The sequence below is a fragment of the Musa acuminata genome, chromosome BXJ1-9 (assembly GCF_036884655.1).
Source record: "Musa acuminata AAA Group cultivar baxijiao chromosome BXJ1-9, Cavendish_Baxijiao_AAA, whole genome shotgun sequence".
Lineage (NCBI taxonomy): Eukaryota > Viridiplantae > Streptophyta > Magnoliopsida > Zingiberales > Musaceae > Musa > Musa acuminata.
Genome location: NC_088335.1, coordinates 3,641,340 through 3,664,651, shown reverse-complemented (window position 1 = coordinate 3,664,651; position 23,312 = coordinate 3,641,340). Strand labels below are relative to the sequence as shown.

General features: G+C 41.9%; 5 protein-coding genes across 6 annotated transcripts; 3 read left to right on the top strand and 2 right to left on the bottom strand.

Annotated features, from left to right (window-relative positions):
• Positions 1-5,841: 5,841 nt before the first annotated feature.
• On the bottom strand, positions 5,842-10,066 carry LOC103997037 (protein phosphatase inhibitor 2). 2 transcript variants are annotated; one of them, XM_009418164.3, is made up of 5 exons: positions 9,909-10,066; positions 8,625-8,688; positions 7,711-7,826; positions 7,445-7,606; positions 5,842-6,442 (listed from the first exon to the last, which is right to left on the bottom strand). In XM_009418164.3, exons 2-5 carry the CDS (start codon positions 8,627-8,629, stop codon positions 6,189-6,191), a joined length of 537 nt encoding a protein of 178 aa, XP_009416439.2. In that variant the 5' UTR covers positions 8,630-8,688; positions 9,909-10,066; the 3' UTR covers positions 5,842-6,188. The 2 variants fall into 2 exon arrangements, with proteins under 2 accessions (XP_009416439.2, XP_009416440.2); XM_009418165.3 differs by having other exon boundaries at positions 7,711-7,822.
• A 222-nt stretch (positions 10,067-10,288) lies between these two features.
• Positions 10,289-10,987, top strand: LOC135594474 (uncharacterized). Its single transcript, XM_065084854.1, has 2 exons — positions 10,289-10,747; positions 10,826-10,987. Exons 1-2 carry the CDS (start codon positions 10,289-10,291, stop codon positions 10,985-10,987), a joined length of 621 nt encoding a protein of 206 aa, XP_064940926.1.
• Positions 10,988-13,215: 2,228 nt separating this feature from the next.
• Positions 13,216-16,068, top strand: LOC135592549 (GDSL esterase/lipase At5g45670-like). The gene is made up of 6 exons (XM_065082072.1): positions 13,216-13,259; positions 13,329-14,620; positions 14,895-15,019; positions 15,096-15,341; positions 15,439-15,691; positions 15,771-16,068. Exons 2-6 carry the CDS (start codon positions 14,359-14,361, stop codon positions 15,857-15,859), a joined length of 975 nt encoding a protein of 324 aa, XP_064938144.1. The 5' UTR covers positions 13,216-13,259; positions 13,329-14,358; the 3' UTR covers positions 15,860-16,068.
• A 96-nt stretch (positions 16,069-16,164) lies between these two features.
• On the bottom strand, positions 16,165-17,215 carry LOC135592550 (oil body-associated protein 2A-like). Its single transcript, XM_065082073.1, has 2 exons — positions 16,841-17,215; positions 16,165-16,725 (listed from the first exon to the last, which is right to left on the bottom strand). The coding sequence occupies exons 1-2, from the start codon at positions 17,127-17,129 to the stop codon at positions 16,271-16,273; spliced, it is 744 nt and encodes a 247-aa protein (XP_064938145.1). The 5' UTR covers positions 17,130-17,215; the 3' UTR covers positions 16,165-16,270.
• A 723-nt stretch (positions 17,216-17,938) lies between these two features.
• On the top strand, positions 17,939-22,355 carry LOC135592548 (protein VTE6, chloroplastic-like). Its single transcript, XM_065082071.1, has 5 exons — positions 17,939-18,344; positions 19,153-19,406; positions 19,991-20,114; positions 21,009-21,113; positions 21,865-22,355. The coding sequence occupies exons 1-5, from the start codon at positions 17,955-17,957 to the stop codon at positions 21,949-21,951; spliced, it is 960 nt and encodes a 319-aa protein (XP_064938143.1). The 5' UTR covers positions 17,939-17,954; the 3' UTR covers positions 21,952-22,355.
• The last annotated feature ends 957 nt before the right edge of the window (positions 22,356-23,312 follow it).

Genomic DNA, 23,312 nt, shown 5'->3' with positions numbered 1-23,312 from the left:
ACTAATATATCGTGGTTGATGAGTCAGTATAACCCGATCCATGGGTCAATGTCAGGAGTCGATGGTTGATCGACCATAGGTCGGGATATTGGTTGGTGTCTCTCCATCGGGATGGTTGCGCCTCGGGGGGTGGTCGCTCTCCTGCACAAAAGTCCCTCGTCGGGTGGTTACCGACTTTGGCCCCTCAATGAGTAAGTTAGTGTTTGGTTCTCTTTGTTTTTTGTCTCCCCTTGGTCGGATACCAGCCTGAGATTTTTATACTACCGTAGAGAATTGGTCGTACGTGGGTTTGACGCGACGATCGATCCTCGTGGCATTGGTCGTGACGTGGCCAGGGCCTAAAATATTCCTTATCAATACCCAATCATCATAATATTAATAAAGATTCATGTTTATTCCTCGTTTCTCTTACGAGGAAACTGTTGATGATAAGATCTTATGAGCTCGATCATTCTTTATCTTTTGTTGTTTGTTTTCTGACATTGACAGATTAATTAGCATCCACCACAGCCTCTTATTGGATTGATAAGGCAGGGCATGCTGTCACCACTCGACAGCAGCTTAAAGCCCGAAAGCAACACGAACGGACTGTATACAGCATGCTAGCTGTTCCTGAGCGTGGAATTCCGAAGCTTCACTTCTTGACTTGGTAAGACGACCCGAGAACAGGACAAAATTGCAGTAGTGTTCATGCAGCAATGGAAAGTCAAATGATCGTCCAAACAAGCTCATGCAAGAGCTGATAGTGATCTCCTTGGCTTGGTCATCTCTCTCTCTCTCTCTCTCTGTTGTGCCCCCTACAATATTGTTAAGCCTCGAGAGAGAATGATGCATATGATTGCGGAAGTGAGTGCTTCTCCGAGAAGCAAGAAAGTGGGATGAGACAGGAGAAAGGCGCGGTGGATTCCTTGTGATAGTTTACCCAAAACAAAAGATCGAAAACGGGAGATCGCGTTCTTTGTATGCTTTGGTCCACAAGGTCCATTTTTCATTCATATATCGGATCTAAAGATGCCTATCTATCTGAGCACCCCAAAGTGCTGTTCCAAGATAATCCTGCGACGGCTCTGCTGATCCCCCCCTCACAAATGTTCTGCTCCCACGTTACCGACCTGTGCTGATATTATTCGCACGTAGTGGCGAGGCATATATGCCCACTTCCGTTGCTGCTTATTATGATCACAGGAAATCCCTGTCCATTGCATTGTGTGCATGGCCACAGCAAAAGAAGGAATACGTAGGTGGAGACGTAAAAGCTTTCCTTGGCGGCGAAGGCAGTACGATCCGGTGAGTAAGAAAGAAGGAAACGACGGGCATTTCCATATGTGCATGCATGGGAGGGACATGCACGAGTGCTACTTTAAAAAGGGCGCAAAGTTGGCGCAGCGATGCGCTCTACTTTGCCTCGAAAACTCTGATTCCCTCCTCGAAGCCTTTTCTCATCGACGCTAACGAGAGAGACGGTGGAAAAGGGCCTATGGGTGTCGTGCATCCCCATCTTTCCAAAAGCTCAAAGTGTTTGTTGTCCCCCTCGGAGTGCAGATTTAAGTAGTGTTTTTAGCTGTTAAATAGGATGCTTCATTCCACTGACTGTTCGAGCCACAATGATTGATGGCTCATTGCCGCCGGGCCACTGCAGTCTATGATAGCAAAAGATGCTTCACCCCAAAAGCGGCTTTAGCTTGCCTACCGAGGATGAGCTCCATGCCTTTGTCATCTTGTTCTTGCACAGAAAACGCTCGGTGGTTTGTCTTCTTTAATGTCCACACAGTGCAGCAATCAGGTTGGATCCGATATCAAATAAATTTTCCTTCCTCAATAAAGCTTCTTCAACAATCTTCTTCTTTCTATTTCATTTATATCATGGTATCAGAACAGTGAGAAAAGCGAAGCTTCGCCCCTGTCTCCGACAAGCGACTAACGTCGCTGCAGCCACAGCCACATTCCTAAGAGGCTCCGCGGTCAATCCTCATCTTCCTCACCGCGGTAGTCTTCGTTGATCTGCCAACAGTTGGTGGACTTGAGGAGAATAAAGAAAACGCCTGTGCCCTCAATAGTGCCAGGACTCAACGGTTCGGTGCGCTCTCCTTCGAGTATACGTATAGCCACGCTACGCACAACACCGTATGGATCGTCGCTGTGTGCACAAACTTAAGCCACCGTAGTCACCCACCTCTCACCTCCTTGATACTACTGTAGCATCACTGTAACTGTTGCAGCTTACTCCTCTGCTGTGGCTTCTTCCTCTACTACAGCATTGCTATAGCTTTCTCCATTGCTGTAGCTTTCTCCTCTATTGCAGTTGCTGTCGCCGTCGTAGCCACAGCAACAGTAACATCAATAGTAACTGTAGCAGCAGCAGCGATCTGTTCTTGCCCTACTCACGAAACCTCTCGCTCATAAACTATTTGCTCTGCATCGATCCAATATTAGAATCCTTAACAGAAACACCATCTTGCGAGGTATGATAGCAAATAAATTTTTCATTCTTCAATAGAGCTTTTTCATTTATTCAATAAAGCTTTTTCAACGGTATTCTTTTTTCTATTTTTAAGCACGAGGAGAGATGTCGATTCTACCGTGCCAATCGTGTTCGAAGTTTTGACCGGCGAGAGAAGCACAGCCAGTCCCACAAAGGTAGTCTATTCCGACGGCACCTTCGACCAGCAAAAGGCTTAACTTTTAATTGACCAAACATTAATGGGAAGCTTTAGTTCAAAGCTTTTGTAGTTATGATGAGGCTTTTTAGGCCATTATTACGCATTATAACCACAATCATTGACACTGACATAAAAAGCGCACTGCTGAGAGTGACTTCATCACTAAAGTTAATCTTATTATTATTACAATTACTATTATTGTTGCTTGTAATTTGTTACGGATGAGAGTGAAAATTATTTTGTATTTGACTCTCATCCGTAACAAATTACAAGCAATAATTGTAATAATAATAACATTAACCTTAGATTAATCATGATTAATGATGAAAAAAATTTAAAATATTCTTAGCATGGTAATTATTTTAAAGAATATATTTATTTTTTTACAAAAATAAATGATCAAAATATGATTCGAAAAAATAGTCGATATCTTAATATTTTTTTCTGATTAAACTAATGAATAAGATCTCGAGTCTCAATCTTGGTTATTAAAATAATATCAAAATTTGTTTTAGGATTAGTCGACAAAGATCAACTAAAAGTGTATATAATTATCTAAATTTTAAGGATGTTTATTTATATTAACATATAATTTTATAAAAATATTGTAAGGTAACTAAGTTTGTCATGATGTGGATCATGATGCACTTCAGTACTAATTGATATCATATCATATTGTTTATGGTTGATAATAGAAAGCATATAGGGTGATTTTTTTAATAAAATATCTATATTTTTAATTTTTTAATCTATACCCTTCAATTTACTCTATTTTTTTAAATAGCACCTCTATTTCATAAAAATCTAAAATACCCTTCAAAAAAATTTCATCCATTTTTTTTACCAATTTAAAATTAAACTTGTTTATAGTGTTTATATTGAGATACTGAAAATATTATAAACACTATTGAAAAAAAATACTATAAGTAACAATATATTATTTCTCATTGATTATCGGACCCTACGACACCATATTTTTAAGCTTATAATTGATTTAATTGATATTAAGAGTCTATTTGAATCATTTATAGTATTTTCGAGTAGGTTTTATAGTCTCTTTACTATCGTGGTCAAATAAACTATTTTTTTTATTTTCATTTAGGTAATATATAAATACTATTTGAATTATAGTATAATATATCAAATGATTTTTAATATATCTTGATTTCATTTGATTTATTTATAATATTTTTAAGGAAAATTTATAATATTTTTTATGTTGATCGAAACACCCTAACAAATACTATAACAGATAATTTTTAAATTAACAATACTAATTGAAAAAAAAAAATTGCAAAAGAGAGGCTATCCATTGAAAAATATTATAAAAAATAAAATATTAAAAAAAAAAATTCATGCAAAGATAACTGAGCAAACATAGGCAGCTTTTGGCGTGAGTGAGTTGAGTGCCCGACGATGTGTCGCTGAGAGAGCGAAAGCGGCTGTGGATTACGTGAACGGCAAAGCCGCTTTGGGGCAGAGGATAAAGCGGTGGCTGTTTGACGTCGAGGAGCACTACTACTACTACTACTACTACTGCAACAACAACAGCTAGACTTGCACTATGGCAATCATCAGATGCGACGGCCAAATAATTTGGAAGACAGCGGTAGAAACATTCCTTTTTGTGTGTCGCGTGATCGTCTCTCTCAACATCTTCCAACATCAACACATGTTTTGATTTCTCCCTAAATCAAAATATATTCTATTTCTCTCCAAATCGAACATGCTTTTAACATCTTTAAGATTGGATGGTGTTATGACATCGACGTTTCAGTGGAAAGGATAGAAAGGCGCCAGCATGAGGTTCGTGATGACTGTGAAATCTGAGTGAGTAGGTTCCAGTTCGGTGGGAAGGAAGTCTAGTCTCTCTCTCTCTCTCTCTCTCTCTCTCTCTATAGATATGTCGATCGAAGTGACATCATACATGGCTACAGTGGGCCGCCACTAAGTTCGCCATGTAGCTGTTCACTGCGGCGACGACGACGGAAGAGAGAGATGATGGCGGATCCAAACATCCACGAAGAGGATCCTCGGTGCTGGGCTTTCGGACAACAGCGTGTGTTCCGACAGCAGGACGGCAATCTTTGGACAGTACAGAGATCGATCTCGGAAGTAGCGCAGTCGACATGACATGTCGCCGCTGCCTGCCTCCCTTCCTTGTTGCTGCTTGCTGGCGTTATCCACTGCTCCAAGCCACCCATGTTTCTTCGACGACGGGAATCGCTTGGCGCGCGAGGAAATGGGTGGGGGGATACGGCCACCGAATGGGCATGGTGGTGGAGCCGATGCAGTGGTGGGCTGGCAGTCGAGGTTTGATCATGAAAGGCTCCACTTTGCGAGATCTTCACTGTCCTTGGGGGGATCCTCCTTTGACTGCATCTCCACCCTTTTCAGCTGTCGTCAACGTTTGGACGCCCTGCTGCTGCGTGCATTGGTTCTGTCGGGAGATTTGGTGCCCCCACGGCGGTGTTGTTGTCTTGCCCACCGCCGTGGACACGAGCGCGTTGATGATGATGGTCTCTAAGTCAGTCGTCTCGAGGGCACAACTCGTAGCGAAGCTTTTTCATCGGTGGGAAAAGGAGAATAGAGAACTCACTCATACGTAGGTTGGAAGGGTTGGGCAATGGATTACGCATCCGACAACTCTTTTTGAGTATACATGGCGATATTATGATAGAGAACATATTTACTTTTTAACAAAAACTCCACACTTTGACATCCAAATCGACAGAAAAAGACAAAACCAAATATAACAACGTGGCAGCGAAAATCCAAATAGAAAACATCCTTCAAATATTTTCTGCATGCAGAATACGATCAAGAATGACCGACTACAAAAAAAATACACTTGTTAAGTTAGATCCATCAACCGCTTAAAGTGAATTATGTGTCCCACGAAGCCCAATTTCGATTTCGAGTGTCGCAGCCCATCCACCAGCCAACCAAGCAACATACACCAAAAGCAAATGTCACCAATATCAGATGGACTTCCTGCAATGTGACACTAGTTTAATTTATTGTGCTGTAATCCTGCCAACATATTGATCTGGAAAAAAAAATGCTGATCGGAAACAAAGATAATAGAGGAATCCTGCACCATCAACCACTGGAAAGAAAACAATTTATTTTCCTGTTACCCTTCCGACTTACAATCTGGAATCTTAAAGCTGAAAGCTGCTCAGAAACGAATACACTTTGTAGTTCTATAGCACTGATGAAAAGCACATAAAAAGTTCACAACGGAATTCTGAAGCTCTCAAAAACACTATCAGGAACAGAAAGATACTAAATGAGATAAGCATGTGAGAATAAATGGACCAATTACTGATGGATATATTACATACAGAAGCTGTGAAAAGAGACTAAAGCTATTTTACTCGAGCTATTGCTGTGGGAAGGAAGCTAGAGAATCGACCATGTTATACTCGAATTTGGAGAACCGCAAGGAGTCATGGTTGGTACTTTTTCCCATTTCAGCAAAAGCAATAAAAAGGCTCGTTTGCGACTATTAAACAGCGGGCTGCATCACACAGGGGATGCAGTTCCATTGTTTGGCTTGTTTGCCATGGAATTTGGAATTTCACAGGAGTCAGATGCCTTCACTCCATTCAGAGTTGAGTTGCCTCTCTCTCTGCTGTTTAGCTGGCTACTGTTGCCTTTGTCATCCTCATCAACTACAAGTGATCCCACTCGCAATAGTTTTTTTACCTTATGGAATTCATCATAATGAGCTTTCCGGTGCTCCTTGAAACTTAACCTTGCAACATCCTCTTCAGAATCTAAATACACACATTAAACAATTTTGGTTAGACATAATTGTTGTCTATAATAATAAACATAAACTAAAGACAAACAACTGAGTTAGATAAGATAAGCAAAACACACACACTACTAAAACATATAACCACATATACAAAAGCATGTCCAGGTGTAACAACATTCAGAGGTACGTCCAAACAAACTTCTATTGAGGTGGCACCATTTCACTGATTCAGCATCAGAAATGTTTACCATGCATGAGTGACCAAACAGTAACAATGAAAAGCCTCAAAAGAACCAAAAGACATTCTCTTTGAATGTATCCATCTCCAGATTAGTCGGTGCAAACCTTTCCAGATACAAGTTAATGGCTTTGCAAGCTTTTGGTTGCAAGCAAATAGTAACACAAATTTTAACTACAAGTACAAACTGAGCTTTTCAGACCTCTAATGTAAAATATAGTGGGCAGCTAGCAAAGAATGAAGACATGGGTGGCTTCATTGGCTCAATCATTTAAGAGACTTACAGTTACCCGGTTAATTCAGGAAGCTTAATTTGTCTGGAACAAGCTTCGACACAGAAACCATTATAAATATAACAAATTCTTATAGCAGAACTTTATACAACCAAAAAGCTAGCATGCATACATCAAGTAAAACTGAAAAACCACTGACAACAGTACACTTGGAATTTATATTCATCATTTTTTATTTTTTAACAAAATATTTGAACGGTTGATTGACTTATATGCATCAGCCTCATTTTCCAGAAATTATGTGCATCTGATTTCTCCCTTCCCATCACTTAGTCCACACACCCACCAGTACAAAATTTCTTTTTCACCATTTAGTAAATAGTTACTATCAAAATTTTAAATATAGGTGGCAGAGGATGCAAATGTATACCAGACTTTGCAGTGTATAAGTTGATTTGCAAACAAAAAGAAAAGGACGAAAGAAAGAAAGGAAAAACAAGTAAATTGCCGACTAGATAGAAGCAGTAAGTAAGAAGCAACAGGCAACCATCATCTTGCTCCATGGCATCAGTTTCATCTTCAGAAGATGTCCAACCCCCATTGGAACTTTTGCTTGAAGAAGCCACATCATTCAAAGCGGTCATTAGGGCTTCTGCATGAGCAGAATTATCCAAGCATGCATCAAAAGTACGTCTTGGTGACAGAGAACCTACAAGTCAAACCATTCCACTAGGTTTACTCTTTTTCCAAAATTAACACAACATAAGATGAAACATAATGGATCCATATGGATGAATTAGATCTTTCACATACCGTCGTCATCAATCATAGGGTGATAAGGTGTCTTAGGCTCCGTTATCTTTTGCCTCACTGGTTTATTTTCTTCAATCTCAACCAAGTTTGCTTCATTCCATCTAACTCGACCCTTTCTAAGAAAAAAAACCATGAAACCAACAAGCTGGTCATATGTCGGATACACGTCATTGACCATATACCCAAAGGGACTGAAACATATACTCTTCAAGAGAACCATGTGTATCTACAGATAATATATGGGGAAAAGGAGAACCAAAAAAAACAAAGACAAAATGAGTTGTAAACACAACTGATAAAAGTTTGCCTGCTTGTTTATGATATTGTCTTCCAACTAATTTTCCTTTTGCTATCATGTATAATTTTTCTGTTGTGTTGCATTTAAAAGAGCTTGAAAAACAAAGGTAAAAAAAAAAAACAATATAAACAGGAAAGAAGAAAACAATAAATAGTGTGGATCAATCTTCAGTTCCTTTCAAGAAGCAAGCCATCTGGAGAAAAAAAAAACATATCCAGCCACTTTGAAATATGGCAACAATGAGAGGAAAAAAGAGCAAAATGAAAAATTAAGCAACCTTGCCGAACCACATGGAAATAAAAACCAAAAACAATTCCATACAGAAAAAATAAGCCTCTGTTAAAAAGATAAGTTCTGTGAGATCTTTCTCTCTAAGTCTTGACCTCCAACAGGACCTTTCAAGCCTTTCTTTGTGAGCTATAAGCACAAGGCCAGCTGCATTATTATCCCCATCATAACTAAAGTTGCATTCTTCATGCTATATTTTACAGCCGACTTCTATAAGTATTTGGTGTGCGAACAGTACAAACATCACATACATGATGCATCAATAGATGGCATAAGACTACACACTGCAATGGGTTCATACAGTAATAAGTAAGCTAATATTACTAACCTCATACTTTGTAGAAACAATCTTCTTAACCAACCAGAAATCTCAGGTTACTCTTAAAACCAACCTACAAGTAGGGAAACCTCAACAGTTAAAAATGATAACCACTGATATTAATAATCCATAAGACATGTAAAAACAAGAATATGGAAGGTTTTGGACATTTCATGCACGGGAATTTAAAGTATTTGTAGGTAAACAAGAAAATATATAGAAGCCCCAGCACAAAAACTTTGAAAAAAAAAAAACAAAGAAACTTCTCGAGTAACCAAGAGAGGCCACCATATGGTAGCACATGAATGAAGGATGTTTACAACAGTAACATGAATCAGATTAAACAACATTCGACAAAAACAAATGTTACTAAGACGGCACAAAATGTGTCGCAACAGGTTTCACCTGTGCCGATCATGTCTGCATGAACGTTACCATTTTACAACTCCAGAATCCATCTAATGGCATCATCAACCAAGGATTGCAACTTAAATATGTCATAATAAACCGATTTGTCTAATTGAGCAACAAATGCATATGTAGTTTCCCCAATTTAAAATAATAGTGTAAGGGCCAATCATTTGTTTGTGCAAATAAGCAACGTAGCTCAAGTAAATTATATACAATTTATAAAAGCAAAATTTACTCCTCCGACACCAGAAAATTGAAAAGGAAACACAATACAAACTATCGAAAAATGCATAATTTATGAAAAAAAAATCACCTCCAATACATGCTTGATGACAAAGAATCCAAGTGTTTGCCAAAACTCACCGTTCTAACAAGATGCACGCATCTGCCCTATCGTTTGCTTCTAGTTACAAATATTGCGATGGGACTTATTAAGTTAACACAGTTAAAGCAGCGAACAATTGCACAGAAACACTTACATTTTGCATGAACAATCGCAAACTTAGATATCAGCCTAATCGACCCAAAGAAACGAACCGCAGTATCAAGAAATTCAATTGTAGCAGGGGATGCATAACATTGGACCCCTAGATTTCTTTTAGGGTTACGGTCAAACAAAACAGTGAAGCGATGAAAAGATCCATCCTTTGATCAGTGCAAAAGTTAGGGTTTCTCTTCGGCTCCAGTTAGAAGGTCGATCGTAACGGCAGCGATGAGATGGTCGAACACCACCGATGGAGGGTTGCGCTTATTTTCCCTCCGCTACTAAAAGCGCCGCAGCGATCATGCGACGGGCGGCAGGAAGCGAGCGTAAAGAAAGAGAATGGGAAAAGACAGGGAGAATGGAGAGGACAAAAGACAAGCAGAGGAGACGAGGAGTACCAGCGGACGGTGGCGCAGGGGAGAGGAGAAAAGGAGGGCCGGAGGCCGTGGTGCGCGATACGAGGCCGCGGCGGCCGATGGCGTCGACGGACGTGTCGTCGCGGCTATTTCCACCGAATAAATACGAGCGCACTAGACGACCAAATCAGATCAAGTGGTTCGCGTGGCGTCACGAGGTATTTATACTTATTATTAGTCTATTCGGAAGCACGGTGCTTAAACCCGACCCACTGTGTGACCCTTTATCGGGTTTAAACCCGACCCAACAGAAGCCCACGTTTTCTTAGCCGCGAAGATTTCGACTCCGATTTCCTCGTCTCTGCAGCTTCATGCGGTGTCCCCTTCGTCCCGGTAAGCGAGGGTCACGCCGACCGCCTTCTATGGCGGCGCCTCGTCCACTCGCCCTCTTCCTCGTCGTCCTCCTCCTTACTTCGCTGCCACCTGCGGCTGAAGGCTTGCGGCTCAGCCAGTGGGGCACGCTCGTCTCCTTGTCCCACTCCCTCCTCACCCGGGTCGCCAACGCCCGCGCCGCTCGGGACGACCTCGCCGGCGCAGACCGCGTCAGGAAGATCGCTGACAAGCTCAGCCTCCTTGGAGGTTCCGGAGGCGGGATCTGGTCCCTAGGACGGGACTTCGCCTGGAACTACGCCTGGCGAGGCGCAGGGGTCCCGACGGCGGAAATTTCCCGCGCCACTTCCCGTCTCCTTGAGGCTCTGGCGGAGGCGAGTCGGATCGAATCCGCCGCAGAACGGAGCAGGTGGGCGCTTCGCAACTACCGGCATCTCGTCGATCTCGCTGATTCCCTGTTCAAAAGCCTTCTCCGCACCTTCTCGCGATCGGTAAGCTCTTGTTAGGGTCAAATTTCCCGGTCTAGGGTTTGGAATTTCGATAAAGGTATGACATTGATCCTGTTTCAGGGGCCATTGAGGGAGATGGTGTTGGCAGTGCAGAGGGAGGTGGCCGAGGGGGAGCTGCTCAAGGACTGTTTGGAGATTGTCGCTGTGGACCTGGAGGGCTTGATTCGAATAGTTAGAGATGCATTCTTATCCTCCTCCAATGTAGACGAAGGGGAGCTCTAAAGCTTAAAAATTTGCATCACCTGGTAATTTGAGTTCTCCCTTCAATTGCATCTTTGTTGAATCTGCGCATCTGTACCTTTCTTTTTTGCTTTTGATTGTCTTGGCTTAACTAATGTTTATCCTACAAATGATCCAAATCCTTGTGCTAAGTAGGACATCGTATAGCAGAAATCAGTATGGTTCACACTGATGAGATCATTTTGGGCTACTGAAATCTGTGAAAGCCTTCAAAATATTGGTCATATAAAAGAATGCAATTCCCGTTTTCTTAGTGCAATTCATAATTTCTTGATTTAGTGTCTGATAGATAGTGAACCATCTGAACCATATGACTTGTTTAGTAAGAAGATCTAAACTCTGTAAAATTTTCTAGCAACTAATGAACCATCTGAACATGGAGTATAGGAGAACATAGTAAGTGTAGCTTGAGCCTTGAGGTGGGATGGTGTTCTGGAGTAACCCTTTTACTCCAATATGATTCAGTATTAAGTCAACTTCTTGGTTAAATTTCTGATGACAATATTTACGGTGAAGTAGAGAACAGATCTGGTGCTCCACAGGAATGAATGCACGAAGATGCACCTACATGATATACTCCAACTTGTATGACGATGCACCTACTTGAATATGCATGAAGATCCATGTTTAGAAGTGGAGCTACAATGGCCATGGTTTCTCTGCACATTGTGGAGGGCTGATATGTTTTTAATGCTAATGGTTGAAGTAGACGATTTCATTAATCATGTTTCGAGGAGGTCAAGTCTTGTTGGTCGATTTTGGGACATACGTGATAAATGATTTTGAGTGCTGGGAACAGAAGCTACAGCAGCAGTATTGAGTGTTACGAGGACAACCAGAGCAAGAAAGTTGAAATTATGGTTGACCCCTTGAAACAATAATAAGGTGATGTACTGAGTGTGGAGTGCATCAAGCTCGCATAGAACTATTTTATTGTCTGATGAACAAGAACACCATTAGATAGGCTTTAGAAATAGGGTATGGAACCAGATCAGATGTATTGGCCAAATCTTTAGGAATATCATTGTCGCTGCTCGTTCGACACTCTCTAGACATTTTAATTTCTGCCAGGGCAAACTGGTGAGTTAATATAACCATGTATGACAAAAGGGCAAAAAGCAGCCAAAAAAGACAATGAAGCTTGGGTTTCCACGCCAGAAGGACCGACGACCGAGAAAGGAGAATTTGTAGCTTTGAGAGTTATGAGTTTATTTAGAAAAAATCAGTTGATTTGTGCATTCTTGCATAATGGCCTCAGATATGACCAGCGCTTGGTTGGCATTCTACTGATGACCAAGCAATGCAAAATACCAACAAAGGATGTATTAGGTGAACACAAGTCAATTGCTAGATAAGAGCAACAAAGAATGAATGCATGAAGATGCACCTACATGATATACTCCAACTTGTATGAAGATGCACCTTCTTGAATATGCATGAAGATTCATGTTTAGAAGTTTTGCTACAATGGCCATGGTTTCTCTGCACTTTGTGGAGGGCAGGTATCTTTTTAATGCTAATGGTTGAAGGAGACGATTTCATTAATCATGTTTCAAGGAGGTCAAGTCTTGTTGGTCGATTTTGGGACATACGTGATAAATGATTTTGAGTGCTGGGAACAGAAGCTACAGCAGCAGTATTGAGTGTTATGAGGACAACCAGAGCAAGAAAGTCGGAATTATGGTTGACCCCTTGAAACAATAATAAGGTGATGTACTGAGTGTGGAGTGACATCAAGCTCGCGTAGAACTATTTTATTGTCTGATGAGCAAGAACACCATTAGATAGGCTTTAGAAATAGGGTATGGAACAAGGTCAGATGTATTGCCCAAATCTTTAGGAATAACATTGTTGTTGCTTGTCCGACATTCTCTAGGCATTTTAATTTCTGCCACGCCAAACCAATTCATTTACATATTGATTGCTTTGAAAAATCTAATGTTTTATTAGTTTCAGAGAAATAAGGCAGCATGCAGGCTGTGATGGATTAGTCAGTCTTTTGTTATATTCGGGTAGGCGATAATATGAATGCATAACATCAGTTTAATGATTTCTGAAAGCACGAGAAGGACTCGATGCTTATCATCTTAAAACTTTGTGGCGATTTTATTTCAATGATGATCCTTTCTTTACGAAGGGCAAGTTTTCAGTATTTTCTCATTCCAGCCAGTCGAAATACAATCCTGATTTGTATCGATACATTATGTGCAGCTGATTGCGCCTGTAACTGATCCGAATCCCACACCAGGAGAAGGTCAAATTGAAATTTGTCAGATTACACCCTTGCCATTGTGTTGCTATTAACATTGCATTTTTGGAGCAGATATCCGAGTGCAGTGTGCACAATCAAAAGACTGAGTTCCAGTCCTGCAAGCATCAAGCACGTCTTATGCAAGGGAAAGAACGATTTTGTTTTGTTTTTTTGCTAGATTTCTGATATCTATCGACAATTAGCTATTCCTGAAACAATAGTGCAGTGACCCGTGACATTTCTTGGCCATCCACTTCCAGATCTTCGGCTGACGGCCTCCGCCATGGCATTCCAGCATCAGTTTCTTGCCGAAGCGTATTGATTATGGTCGGTTGGCTTCATTAAGGACTGTAGCCGATGAGCACCCAAATTTAGTTGCTGCGGGTGGCAGAAGGTCAAGTCTAGCGATGAAGAAGTCAGTGTAGCAGAATCGGCGGCCTGATTTGGTTTGATGAGAAGCATGCATGTGCCCCACTATGAAATGATGGTACCTACGCGGAATCGTAGTTAATGCATTTATGGCTTCTAATTTTCCTGCTAAACTCGACTCCAGCACAGGTTGGTGGCTTGAAATAAGAACCATGTTGATGGCTTGGAAGGCAGTGCCCATGAGTGGCTAAGGACATTGTTAGCTTGAAGGTCTCTTATGGTGAACTCATTGAGAAGGATGATTCCCAGCTCAAATCTTTGATCATAATTGTCAAGTCAAATTCATATTAAATGGTCAACAAAAGAACATTAAGAAAGGGGTCGTGGCAATTTGATGCTTTGTGGAGTCTCATCCTGAGAAAGGATCACTCCAAACCACATTTACTAGCTAATTTTGCAAGGATCAAAGGGTGGAATGGGTAGCCTTTTTGGAACTTTTCTTTCGTATCTACTGCTGTAGATGTAGTGGATCCATAGTGAATTCAATCACTCTTGTTTCAAAGTTAGAACAAGACTTCAATGCATCGGGCCAATCCTAACACCGATACCTGACTCTCCCAACCAATCCCGTCATCCTCGTCCTGTCAACTCCCCTCCCATTGCCTCTCCCCCACCCGTCCTCGTTTCCCAGCCTTCCTCGGCTGCGCTTCCGTTTCCACTTCTTGGTACGTTAATGGCTCACGTCGAGCTGAGGGGGCCGATGCTGGGAGCACGGTGGTTGCTGCTCTTCTTGGTTTTGACCTCATCGTTGGGCCCCGCCCGGCCGGAGCCGCGGGTCCCTTGCTACTTCATCTTCGAAGACTCGCTCGTCGACAACGGCAACAACAACAACATCGCTTCGCTGGCGGTGGCCAATTACCCGCCTTACGGCGTCGACTTCGCCGGCGGCCCGACCGGGAGGTTCACCAATGGCTTGACCACCGTCGATGTTATTCGTAGCGTCTTCTCCGCATGCAACAAATACTTCTCCTTACCTCTCTTTTTTGCTCTTCTGCTTGCGTGCCAATATTGTACTGTGTAGTAATGGATTCTAAGCCAATGAATAATGCACGTATCTGCAGGCAATCTTGTCAAAAGGCAGGAAAATATGTATTGGTAGGAATCATAGAGTAATTAGTTCTTGTTCTTTGTAATTTCCATCTTCATATTTCATACCATATTAGTCAAGGATGTAGCATCGTCCATTATTAGAATTCCGACTCTGTGCAGCTAAACTATTGGGGTTTCACGGCTTCATCCCACCCTACGCAAGGACGAGAGGCCAAGCACTTCTTGCTGGTGTCAACTTCGCTTCCGCGGCCGCCGGAATACAGGAGGAGACGGGGCGACAACTGGTATTTGTTCTTCGAAAGTTTACTTGCTTGTTGATGGGTATCATAGATGCTAACTGGTCCAAGTTTGATCTCACAGGGTGGTAGAATTCCTTTAAGTGGACAACTGCAGAACTATCGATCAGCTGTGCAGGAGATGGTCCGCATACTGGGAGGTGAAGAGACTGCAGCTACTTACCTCAGCAAATGCATCTTCTCCGTCGGCATGGGCAGCAACGACTATCTCAACAACTATTTCATGCCGGCACTCTACGGAACCAGTCGACAGTACACCCCAGAACAGTACGCCGATGTGCTGACCCAACAGTATTCTCAGCAGCTCCGGGTTGGTCTCTCTTCGTCGTAGCCCAGCTACTGTATGATGACAGTCGCAGATGCAGACATGACGCTAACTAGCAGCTGCTAATTCTTGTGTGCTTCAGACTTTATACAACTCCGGGGCAAGGAAGGTGGCGTTGATAGGGGTGGGACAGGTTGGGTGCAGCCCCAGTGAGTTGGCTCAACGCAGCCCCGACGGCGTCAGTTGCGTCGAGGAGATCAACAGCGCCATCGGAGTCTTCAACGCCAAGCTGATCGGTGTGGTGGATGAACTCAACGCCTTGGACGGGGCGCACTTCATTTACATCAATGGCTATGGGATATTCGAAGACATCATGAGGAATTCTGCAGCTTATGGTAACCACTCCATTGCTTTGTGCAGGATCGTCACGTTCGTCTTTGGTGGATGCATGACGTTGTGGTGTTTGCGTTTCAGGCGTGAGTGTTACGAACAGGGGATGTTGTGGGGTGGGAAGGAACAATGGCCAGATTACATGTCTGCCGTATCAAGCTCCATACGCTTAAAGGAATGAGTACCTCTTCTTTGATGCTTTCCATCCCACCGAAGCTGCAATCGTCCTCATCGCCAAGAGATCTTACAGTGCCCGATCCCCATCCGTCGCCTTGCCAAAGTCTGATGCTCCATTGCCATCAATTAAGACTCTTGTTTTGTTCCCTTTGTTGCCCTCGATTGTCATTTGCCACATATGTATACAAGTTAAAGATTACTGCAAGCCTATGTAAGACCAGTGACACGTATCTGTCAACTTGACACTTTCGTGCGAGATCATTAGGTCGAACATGTTATAACGAGCATGCTCGACGACTATATAGCGGCATATTACGTGATCCATATATATTAGATACACGCGAAAACATAGATGACAACTTTAGCTTGACCGTCGAACGTCGCAAGACGAAACCAGGGGAACTCCGTCATGGAAATGGCGCCCGGAGCTTCATCACCGTCTCCACCACGTCGATGGCGAAGCCCGTGCGGTGCTTCAACCAGTAGTCCGCGTTCGGATTGGTCGATTCGGGCCCCTCGACGCCCAGCCTCGACTCCTTGAGCTCCTCGCTCGAGATCCTGTACTTGTCGTCCCGTTTCTTCACCAAGTCCGGGCGGACCATGCCCAGGTTCACCCCCTGGGGCGACATCATGAGCGCCGGGGCGCCCAGCGGGAGGCGGTCGCCTCGGTCCACCTGCCACGTGCACCAAAACTTGCCGTAAGTCTTGGACAGATCGTCCAGCTCCTTCTTCTGCAGCATCTCCGGCATTCTGGGACTTGCGAGTAGTCCGGACTTGATCTCGTGGGCGTGGGAGTGCCACAGCTTCTGCTCCTCCGGCGGCAGCTTGTTGAAGATACTGTCGGAGACTATATACTCAACACCTGGTAACACTTAACAGCTAAGATATGCATCGCCTTACGAGTTCAATCCTGTTCGGTGCCAAATATGATCAAATACATGGAGGAGAGCGAGGAGGCGGAGGCGGAGGACGGATACCAATGAGGTGAGCGGAGGAATCGTCGGTGTCGTAGACGGCGCACTGGAGAAAGTCCTGGTTGAGTCGGCCGCAGTAGTGGTGGGTCTCGATCTGACGGGTGAGGTCGTGGCCGTACAGGGCGAAACTGCAGATGTGCTGCTTAAACTGCTTCACGGGCTTCAACGACTGCAGCATCTCCGCCCCCTTGTCGATCACCTTTTGCCCCAACGTCATTGGCTTCCCCGGCGGCGTCGGCCCCTCTCCTCCCGCCACTGCCGCAGGCTTAGGGCTCTCGTCGCTTGACGCCATACGCAGTACTGCTCTTCCCTTCTCCGCTCCTGCGATCCACCGATGGATGAAAGGCGAAGGAACTATGTGGCACGTGCAGAGTTTGATTCTACGTGGTAACCAGCGTGCGAGCGATGTGGCACGAAATCGCGCAAATGTACAAGCGATCGCCGCTCTCCCTGCAGGGCAGATATAAAGAATGATCCAAAAAAGCAACAAAAGAATGATTGAGAATAATTTTTATATAATAACTGATTTAATTATTTCACTAGAACAAGTGACAGCGGGATCTGAACTCAACATCAACAAATTAATATGTCATATTATCGTCTCAGAATTGAGATGGAACAGATGATTTGGTAGAATTATTACATTATCATATTTTTAGGTTTATAGTTAATTTAAAATTATTACATTATATATATATAAATTTTATTTTAAATTATAAAAAAAAATATTTAATATCTTATAATAATGTGATAATAGTTTTAAAGAAGTTTGGATTGATTTAATGAAAATATCTTAGTTGCATTCGAGTTATACTACGTTACACTCATTCACAAATCTAATAAGGTTCGCCTCGATCTAATCGAATCCGATTCAAATTGACTCGACCTGAATCGTGATGTTTAGATTGGATCAAATCGGGTCAAATTTATCGTTTGAAATAGTGCGATTTAAAAGTATTATTAAATTAACAAAAATCAATTACGAGAGCTAAAAGTTCGAATGCGTGATGTAATTTCGGATGAATTGTTCAGTTATTTTTTATCGACTATTTTACTACGCTCCAGCAAACAAATATCCTCTCTTCCTTTGTGTAACGCAACAACTACTCGCTCCGAAATGGCCTCCTCTCTTTTGATCCCACTGCTGCCAATGTCTTCGCCGCTGTCGCCTCCTCTACGGCCGCTCCGCAGCCCAAACGCCGTCCCGGTAATCCTAACCCGCAACCCGAGATCTAGGGTTCGTCGAACGCCCCCTCCCCCTCCCAAAGCCACCCCGCTGCCGGAGCCCGCGGCACTGCAGGACTCCCTCCTCAATCTCGTTCGGGCGTCTCCGCCCACCTGGAAGTCTGCTGTTGCGAGCAATCTCCTCATCTTCGTCGTCGGATCTCCGATTCTCCTGTCGGGGCTGACGGCTTCCGGCATCGGAGCGGCCTTTCTCCTCGGGACATTATCCTGGAGGGCCTTCGGGCCGTCCGGATTTCTCATCGTTGCTGCCTATTTTGTTATAGTAAGTGGGACTCCACACACTATTTGGTTGTTAGGTGGTTCAACATTGAATTGCTTGCTGCAATGTGTAGGTTTCTGATGCAGTGGTTCTTTTGATGTCCTCTATTGAATCGTCTGTTAGGGCAATGTTGAACAATAGACTAACATTAGCACAGGGACAGGTAGAAGAAGAGATGTCTTATCCATAAAGCAGAGCAAATTAGCCTGAAGCCGGTACGAGTATGTGGAAGTAATACTCTAACTTTGGGAAAGAAACCCCTCTGAAGTAGGTAAGGGGCAAGATTTGAAGTGGGTTCGCCAACCTGAATCTTTGGTTCTTGCTACTGAACTTAAGTTTGGTGACAGAGAGTATAAACCAGTTGCTCAATTCCAACACAAAAGTGGGATCATAACCGGCCTTGCTGGGAGTTTTTGCTAGTGTGATGCACATGCTGCAGAAACCCATTGGAAGTTAACCTTAGCACTAATGTCATAGGTGTTTCTGTATCTAGTGAGGTGTTAATTCTTTACTGTTGCACCAGCACCAGTCTTACGTTGGTTCCCACTTTAGGTAACCAAATGTTAACCTTCTATAATTCAGCTCATTTTTATATTAGTTTGTATGTCATTCAAATTGGCAAGCACAAAGATTTTTTTTTTATTCTAAAAATGCTATATAAAGCGAAGTGGGAGATAAATAAACTTTTTGGATTAAGTTATTTATAGATTATCAATATTTTTTACTTCCATTAGAATGGGAGGGGTCATATCCTGTCTTTGGCCTTTTGGGACCTGGTTGTCTGTATTTTCAATCTTTATTTTTTGCCCAGGGAACAGCAGCTACAAAGCTGAAGATTACACAAAAAGAGGCCCTTGGCGTGGCTGAGAAAAGGAGAGGCAGAAGAGGGCCAGGCAGTGTCATTGGTTCTGGTGCCGCTGGTTGTGTTTGTGCATTTCTATCGATATGCAATATTGGTGGTGCTGCATCTGCAGCACTTTGGCAGCTAGGTTTCATTGCCAGCTTCTGTACTAAGCTGAGTGATACAGTTTCCAGCGAGATAGGGAAAGCATATGGGAAGACAACGTAAGTTTCTTTAACGAAAAGTTTATGATTTTTTTAACACCTCAATTTGCTCATGGTTCAATAAGATGGTATTTTAGTCAATTCATGATTTTGTACCTTTTTTAAGACTTCATATATGTAATAGTGCTAGATTTTGCTTTCCAAAGCATGACTAGAGAGAGTTGAGCATTATATTGCAATAGTATGTGTTAATGTGCTATTACAAATTTCATAACTTTGTTGAAGCAATCTCTGGTTCATTTTCTGCACGAACTATGACAGTTTATCGCCATTGAGAACTGACGTTTCTCTTGTCAGTAATTTTTTCTGCTAAAGTTGGCATATAATATTAATGTGATTGTAGAATTTTTGCATGACCAAATGGTGATTTGACACTTAAGAGAGAGGAATGATATTCATTGTTTTCTTCATTTGTATTCCTTGTAGAGTTGGAAACCCACTTGGATGAGCTCTTCTGAGTTGATCACATCTATTGTTAACACATATATGTTCGCACACACTGAAATAACAGAAGCCCCAGCATCTTAGTCTCTTTATGCTTGCACAGTTCCTAAGTTTCTGACTTTTGTTTTTATACAGAACAGGTACTTGGTCACAACATTTAAGGTAGTTCCAAGGGGCACAGAAGGGGCTGTAAGTATGGAAGGGACTGTTGCGGGTCTTTTAGCTTCAGTTCTTCTCGCTTGCATTGGTTACTTTCTGGGAAAGGTACATTTCACATTTCAGATAAATTCGTCTCGATATTGTTATCCCCATAAACAATTTAAGAATCCAAGAACATTTGCTTGCAACCTTACTGAACATTCTGTCTTGATCAGTGATCATTTTATATATTTTTTTAAAAATCACTTTTCTAATGTTGATATTTGAATATTTCATTTAATTTTCAGTGTCTATTTATTCAATCAAAAGATCATTTGAATCCCTCTTACTCCCGAGTCCTAACTATTTGGGTTGTCTGCGTAGAATAAATCCTGCCATTTAGCATTTTCAATGGCTACATATGGCTTAATTGCTCATCTGATGTTCTCCACTGATTTGTTCTTATTTTTGTCTTTTATATTTTCTGCTATCGTTGTTTCTTTCTTGACTGTGATTGACAGCACTACCTGAGGTGAGCCCATAACAAGACTAGTTGCAGGGTTGGTGACATGAATGTTAGAGAAGGATTCATATGAAACTCATTAGGAAAGGGAAAAAAGCATATATTTCAAAAGAATTTATCAATTGTCTAAAGTTAATGGTGATGGTAAAGTTGAACAAAAGCTCCCAACATACAGTAACAAAAAGTTACAAATTGTGACTGAAGAAGTTATTGATGAGTTTGATAAGACAACTAAGAGCTATGTTCTTTTGTTTTGTGAGTAAACAAATCTACTTTGATTTAATGGTGAGCCATTGTTGTGCTTGATATGATGAACAAGGCCTTTTCCCCCTTGTTCTGCCATTACTTTTAGAGAATGATACCCAGACAGCCAAGTAGATGTTTATGTTTTTTTTCTGCTGTATGGGTATTTCTGGTAAAAGGGTTTGTACACTATGTTTCTAGAATTATCTGGATCTTTCTAACTGGTACCATGTGAATAATACCTTGATAAACAGGTGGATCTACCACAAGCTGCTGTATGTGTTCTAGCATCTCAGATTGCAAACTTTGGCGAGAGCCTAATCGGTGCTACGCTACAAGAGAAGAACAGTTTTCAATGGGTAAGGTTCTATCGAACTTGAAAGCTCAGTATGTTTCATATTATGTCGTTAGATTCTGTTGCCTATTTCAAATCTAAATTAACCCATTAAATCTCAGTCTTCTGTTAAATTTTCATTGATTATGGAAGGATGCATGCATCCGGTCCCACATCTGTATCTATGGCCTCCCATGCATGAGTTGCTACCCTGAAAAATCCACTTCCCATGCATGAGGCTTGTCCAATTTAATTTTATTACTGATTTCAATTTCATGTTTCATTTGGTCTTTTGCAATGACTAAATCATTGTACAAATTTTTCCTTGATTTTTGGTTTTCCTCACTGGTTCGAGAAAGAAACATCCAACCGAGCCTGATATCTAGACCATGGGATGCATTGCAGATAGACAAAACCCGCCTCAACTGGATTGGTTGAGAGTATGTTTTAATTCTAGCTGTCAATAATTTGCATTAACGTGAATTTATGCTATCTAAAGCATTATGTCATTGCTTAATGTACATAAGGTCCATAATCGATATGGTTCAGCATTTGCCTGTGAATATAATTGTGAGGATCTTTGATTGCAAGCATGTCCATGTCCGTCGTCATCCATATTTCTTTCTTCCCTTTGCATTTTTCTTGAGGGTACTATCTTATTGGACGTCAACCAATTTTGTTATTCATCTCCTAACTGGTTTTGATCCTACTTTTGTGTTCTCTTCTACATATTTTGTTATTTTCCTTGGGCTAAAAAATTTTCTTCTTTCCCGCAGCTGAACAACGACATTGTCAATGTTATCAACATCTCTATCGGTAGCATTTTGGCAATTTTGATGCAGCAGTTCATTCTGGGGCATTAGCAGCTTTAACTAAGATTTACTAATATTCCTATTGTGTGTGCCGCTTTGGTGCCGAAGTAGTTGTCTGAGTAGCTCACAAGCACATATAATCAATAACACAACAGCAGCAGGATGAATGCAACGAGAAACGGTTCTGTGAAGCCACAAGGAAAGGTTGCTGAAATGGATCAGTTCTCGTCCCAGGTAGGCTCATGTAGCTGTATTCTTGAGATATTCATCATGTTTTCATCACCGAACAAAAAAGGTGAGAAAATCCATAGATTACGGCAGAGTTGCTCGACTTTCTGATAAAGTCTAGTGATTGCCTGAACATCTATGTAATGATCATTCTGTTCTATTCCCGATCACTGCTGTTCATGCCAGCAGTGATTTTGTTGATTAAATCGACATGTTTATTAAGTGTATTCATCTGATTTTTTTTTGTTATGGACTGTTTAGGAGCTTGTTGAACGTTTAATCCCGTTTAATTCCTCCTCGAAAGATCAAAGCCTTCATAGTGGACCATTCCTCGTGGTTCAGAGGGCTCACTTCAGTGATGGTTAATGGATATCTGGCACCTACATGTTTTGTTTCAAGCGAACTTGATGTCTTTCCTACTAGGAGTAGCTGATGAATGGTCGAATCCAAGTCTCGAGTTCCCGAGTATCTACACCATGGCAACCAAGCACGAATAAAGAGACAGCAGTTTTCTCTTTCCTTTGTTGTTTGATAGGAATCCTCCGGTAAAACACCATGCTATCATCTGTGTCTGAAGGACGACGCCACAAACTTGAAGCTGCAATCTTACCTTGTAGCCAAAACGCTAGATTGTATCAGCAATCATGATGCAGGGACATGGCCACCAATTTACAACGATGGAGAGTGTGTGTACCACCGTGCATGACTTTCCTGCTAACCGAGTCGTCACGTTGACCGTCAGGACTTTTGATGGAGAAACCTCCCCCCCCCCCCCTTGCTGATAGCTACATCCCAAGGCAGGCATCAGAGATGGCAGTTGATGTGGTGAATGTCAGTGATCTCCCGATCAATCAAATTTGGCTTATATCCACGTACACAGGAAGTCTGATGTGATCTACTTGGATATCTGATCGATGATCTACTTGTACGATACAATATGAGGTTGGATGAGACTTTCCCGTAAACTTGTACGAAGAAGATTTAGGTTGGATGAAACTTTCCACATAATCCCTTCGATGCTATAGTTAATCCTATAATTGAAAACAAAAATTTTGAGTAAAAATTGACCAACGTTGATTATTCTGACTTGGTGGATGATTTAACCTGAAAATTATTCTGCGAAATGGACGTAAATATTTCTCTTATTAACAATGAATCAGATAATCAAGAGATACACATCTAAG

Bases quoted from the DNA above. Each gene is read 5' to 3' on its own strand.
- LOC103997037 (XM_009418164.3), bottom strand. The intron at 7,607-7,710 runs GTATGTGAAAGA...TTTGACTTGTAG, and splicing joins CCCTATGATTGATGACGACG to GTTCTCTGTCACCAAGACGT. The intron at 6,443-7,444 runs GTTGCCTGTTGC...GTGTGTATTTAG, and splicing joins TGCCATGGAGCAAGATGATG to ATTCTGAAGAGGATGTTGCA.
- LOC135594474 (XM_065084854.1), top strand. From the start codon at position 10,289: ATGGCGGCGCCTCGTCCACTCGCCCTCTTCCTCGTCGTCCTCCTCCTT. The intron at 10,748-10,825 runs GTAAGCTCTTGT...ATCCTGTTTCAG, and splicing joins TCCGCACCTTCTCGCGATCG to GGGCCATTGAGGGAGATGGT.
- LOC135592549 (XM_065082072.1), top strand. From the start codon at position 14,359: ATGGCTCACGTCGAGCTGAGGGGGCCGATGCTGGGAGCACGGTGGTTG. The intron at 14,621-14,894 runs GTAGCGTCTTCT...GACTCTGTGCAG, and splicing joins GACCACCGTCGATGTTATTC to CTAAACTATTGGGGTTTCAC. The intron at 15,342-15,438 runs GTTGGTCTCTCT...TGTGTGCTTCAG, and splicing joins AGTATTCTCAGCAGCTCCGG to ACTTTATACAACTCCGGGGC.
- LOC135592550 (XM_065082073.1), bottom strand. From the start codon at position 17,129: ATGGCGTCAAGCGACGAGAGCCCTAAGCCTGCGGCAGTGGCGGGAGGA. The intron at 16,726-16,840 runs GTATCCGTCCTC...AAGTGTTACCAG, and splicing joins TTCCTCCGCTCACCTCATTG to GTGTTGAGTATATAGTCTCC.
- LOC135592548 (XM_065082071.1), top strand. From the start codon at position 17,955: ATGGCCTCCTCTCTTTTGATCCCACTGCTGCCAATGTCTTCGCCGCTG. The intron at 19,407-19,990 runs GTAAGTTTCTTT...TATACAGAACAG, and splicing joins AAAGCATATGGGAAGACAAC to GTACTTGGTCACAACATTTA. The intron at 21,114-21,864 runs GTAAGGTTCTAT...TCTTTCCCGCAG, and splicing joins AGAAGAACAGTTTTCAATGG to CTGAACAACGACATTGTCAA.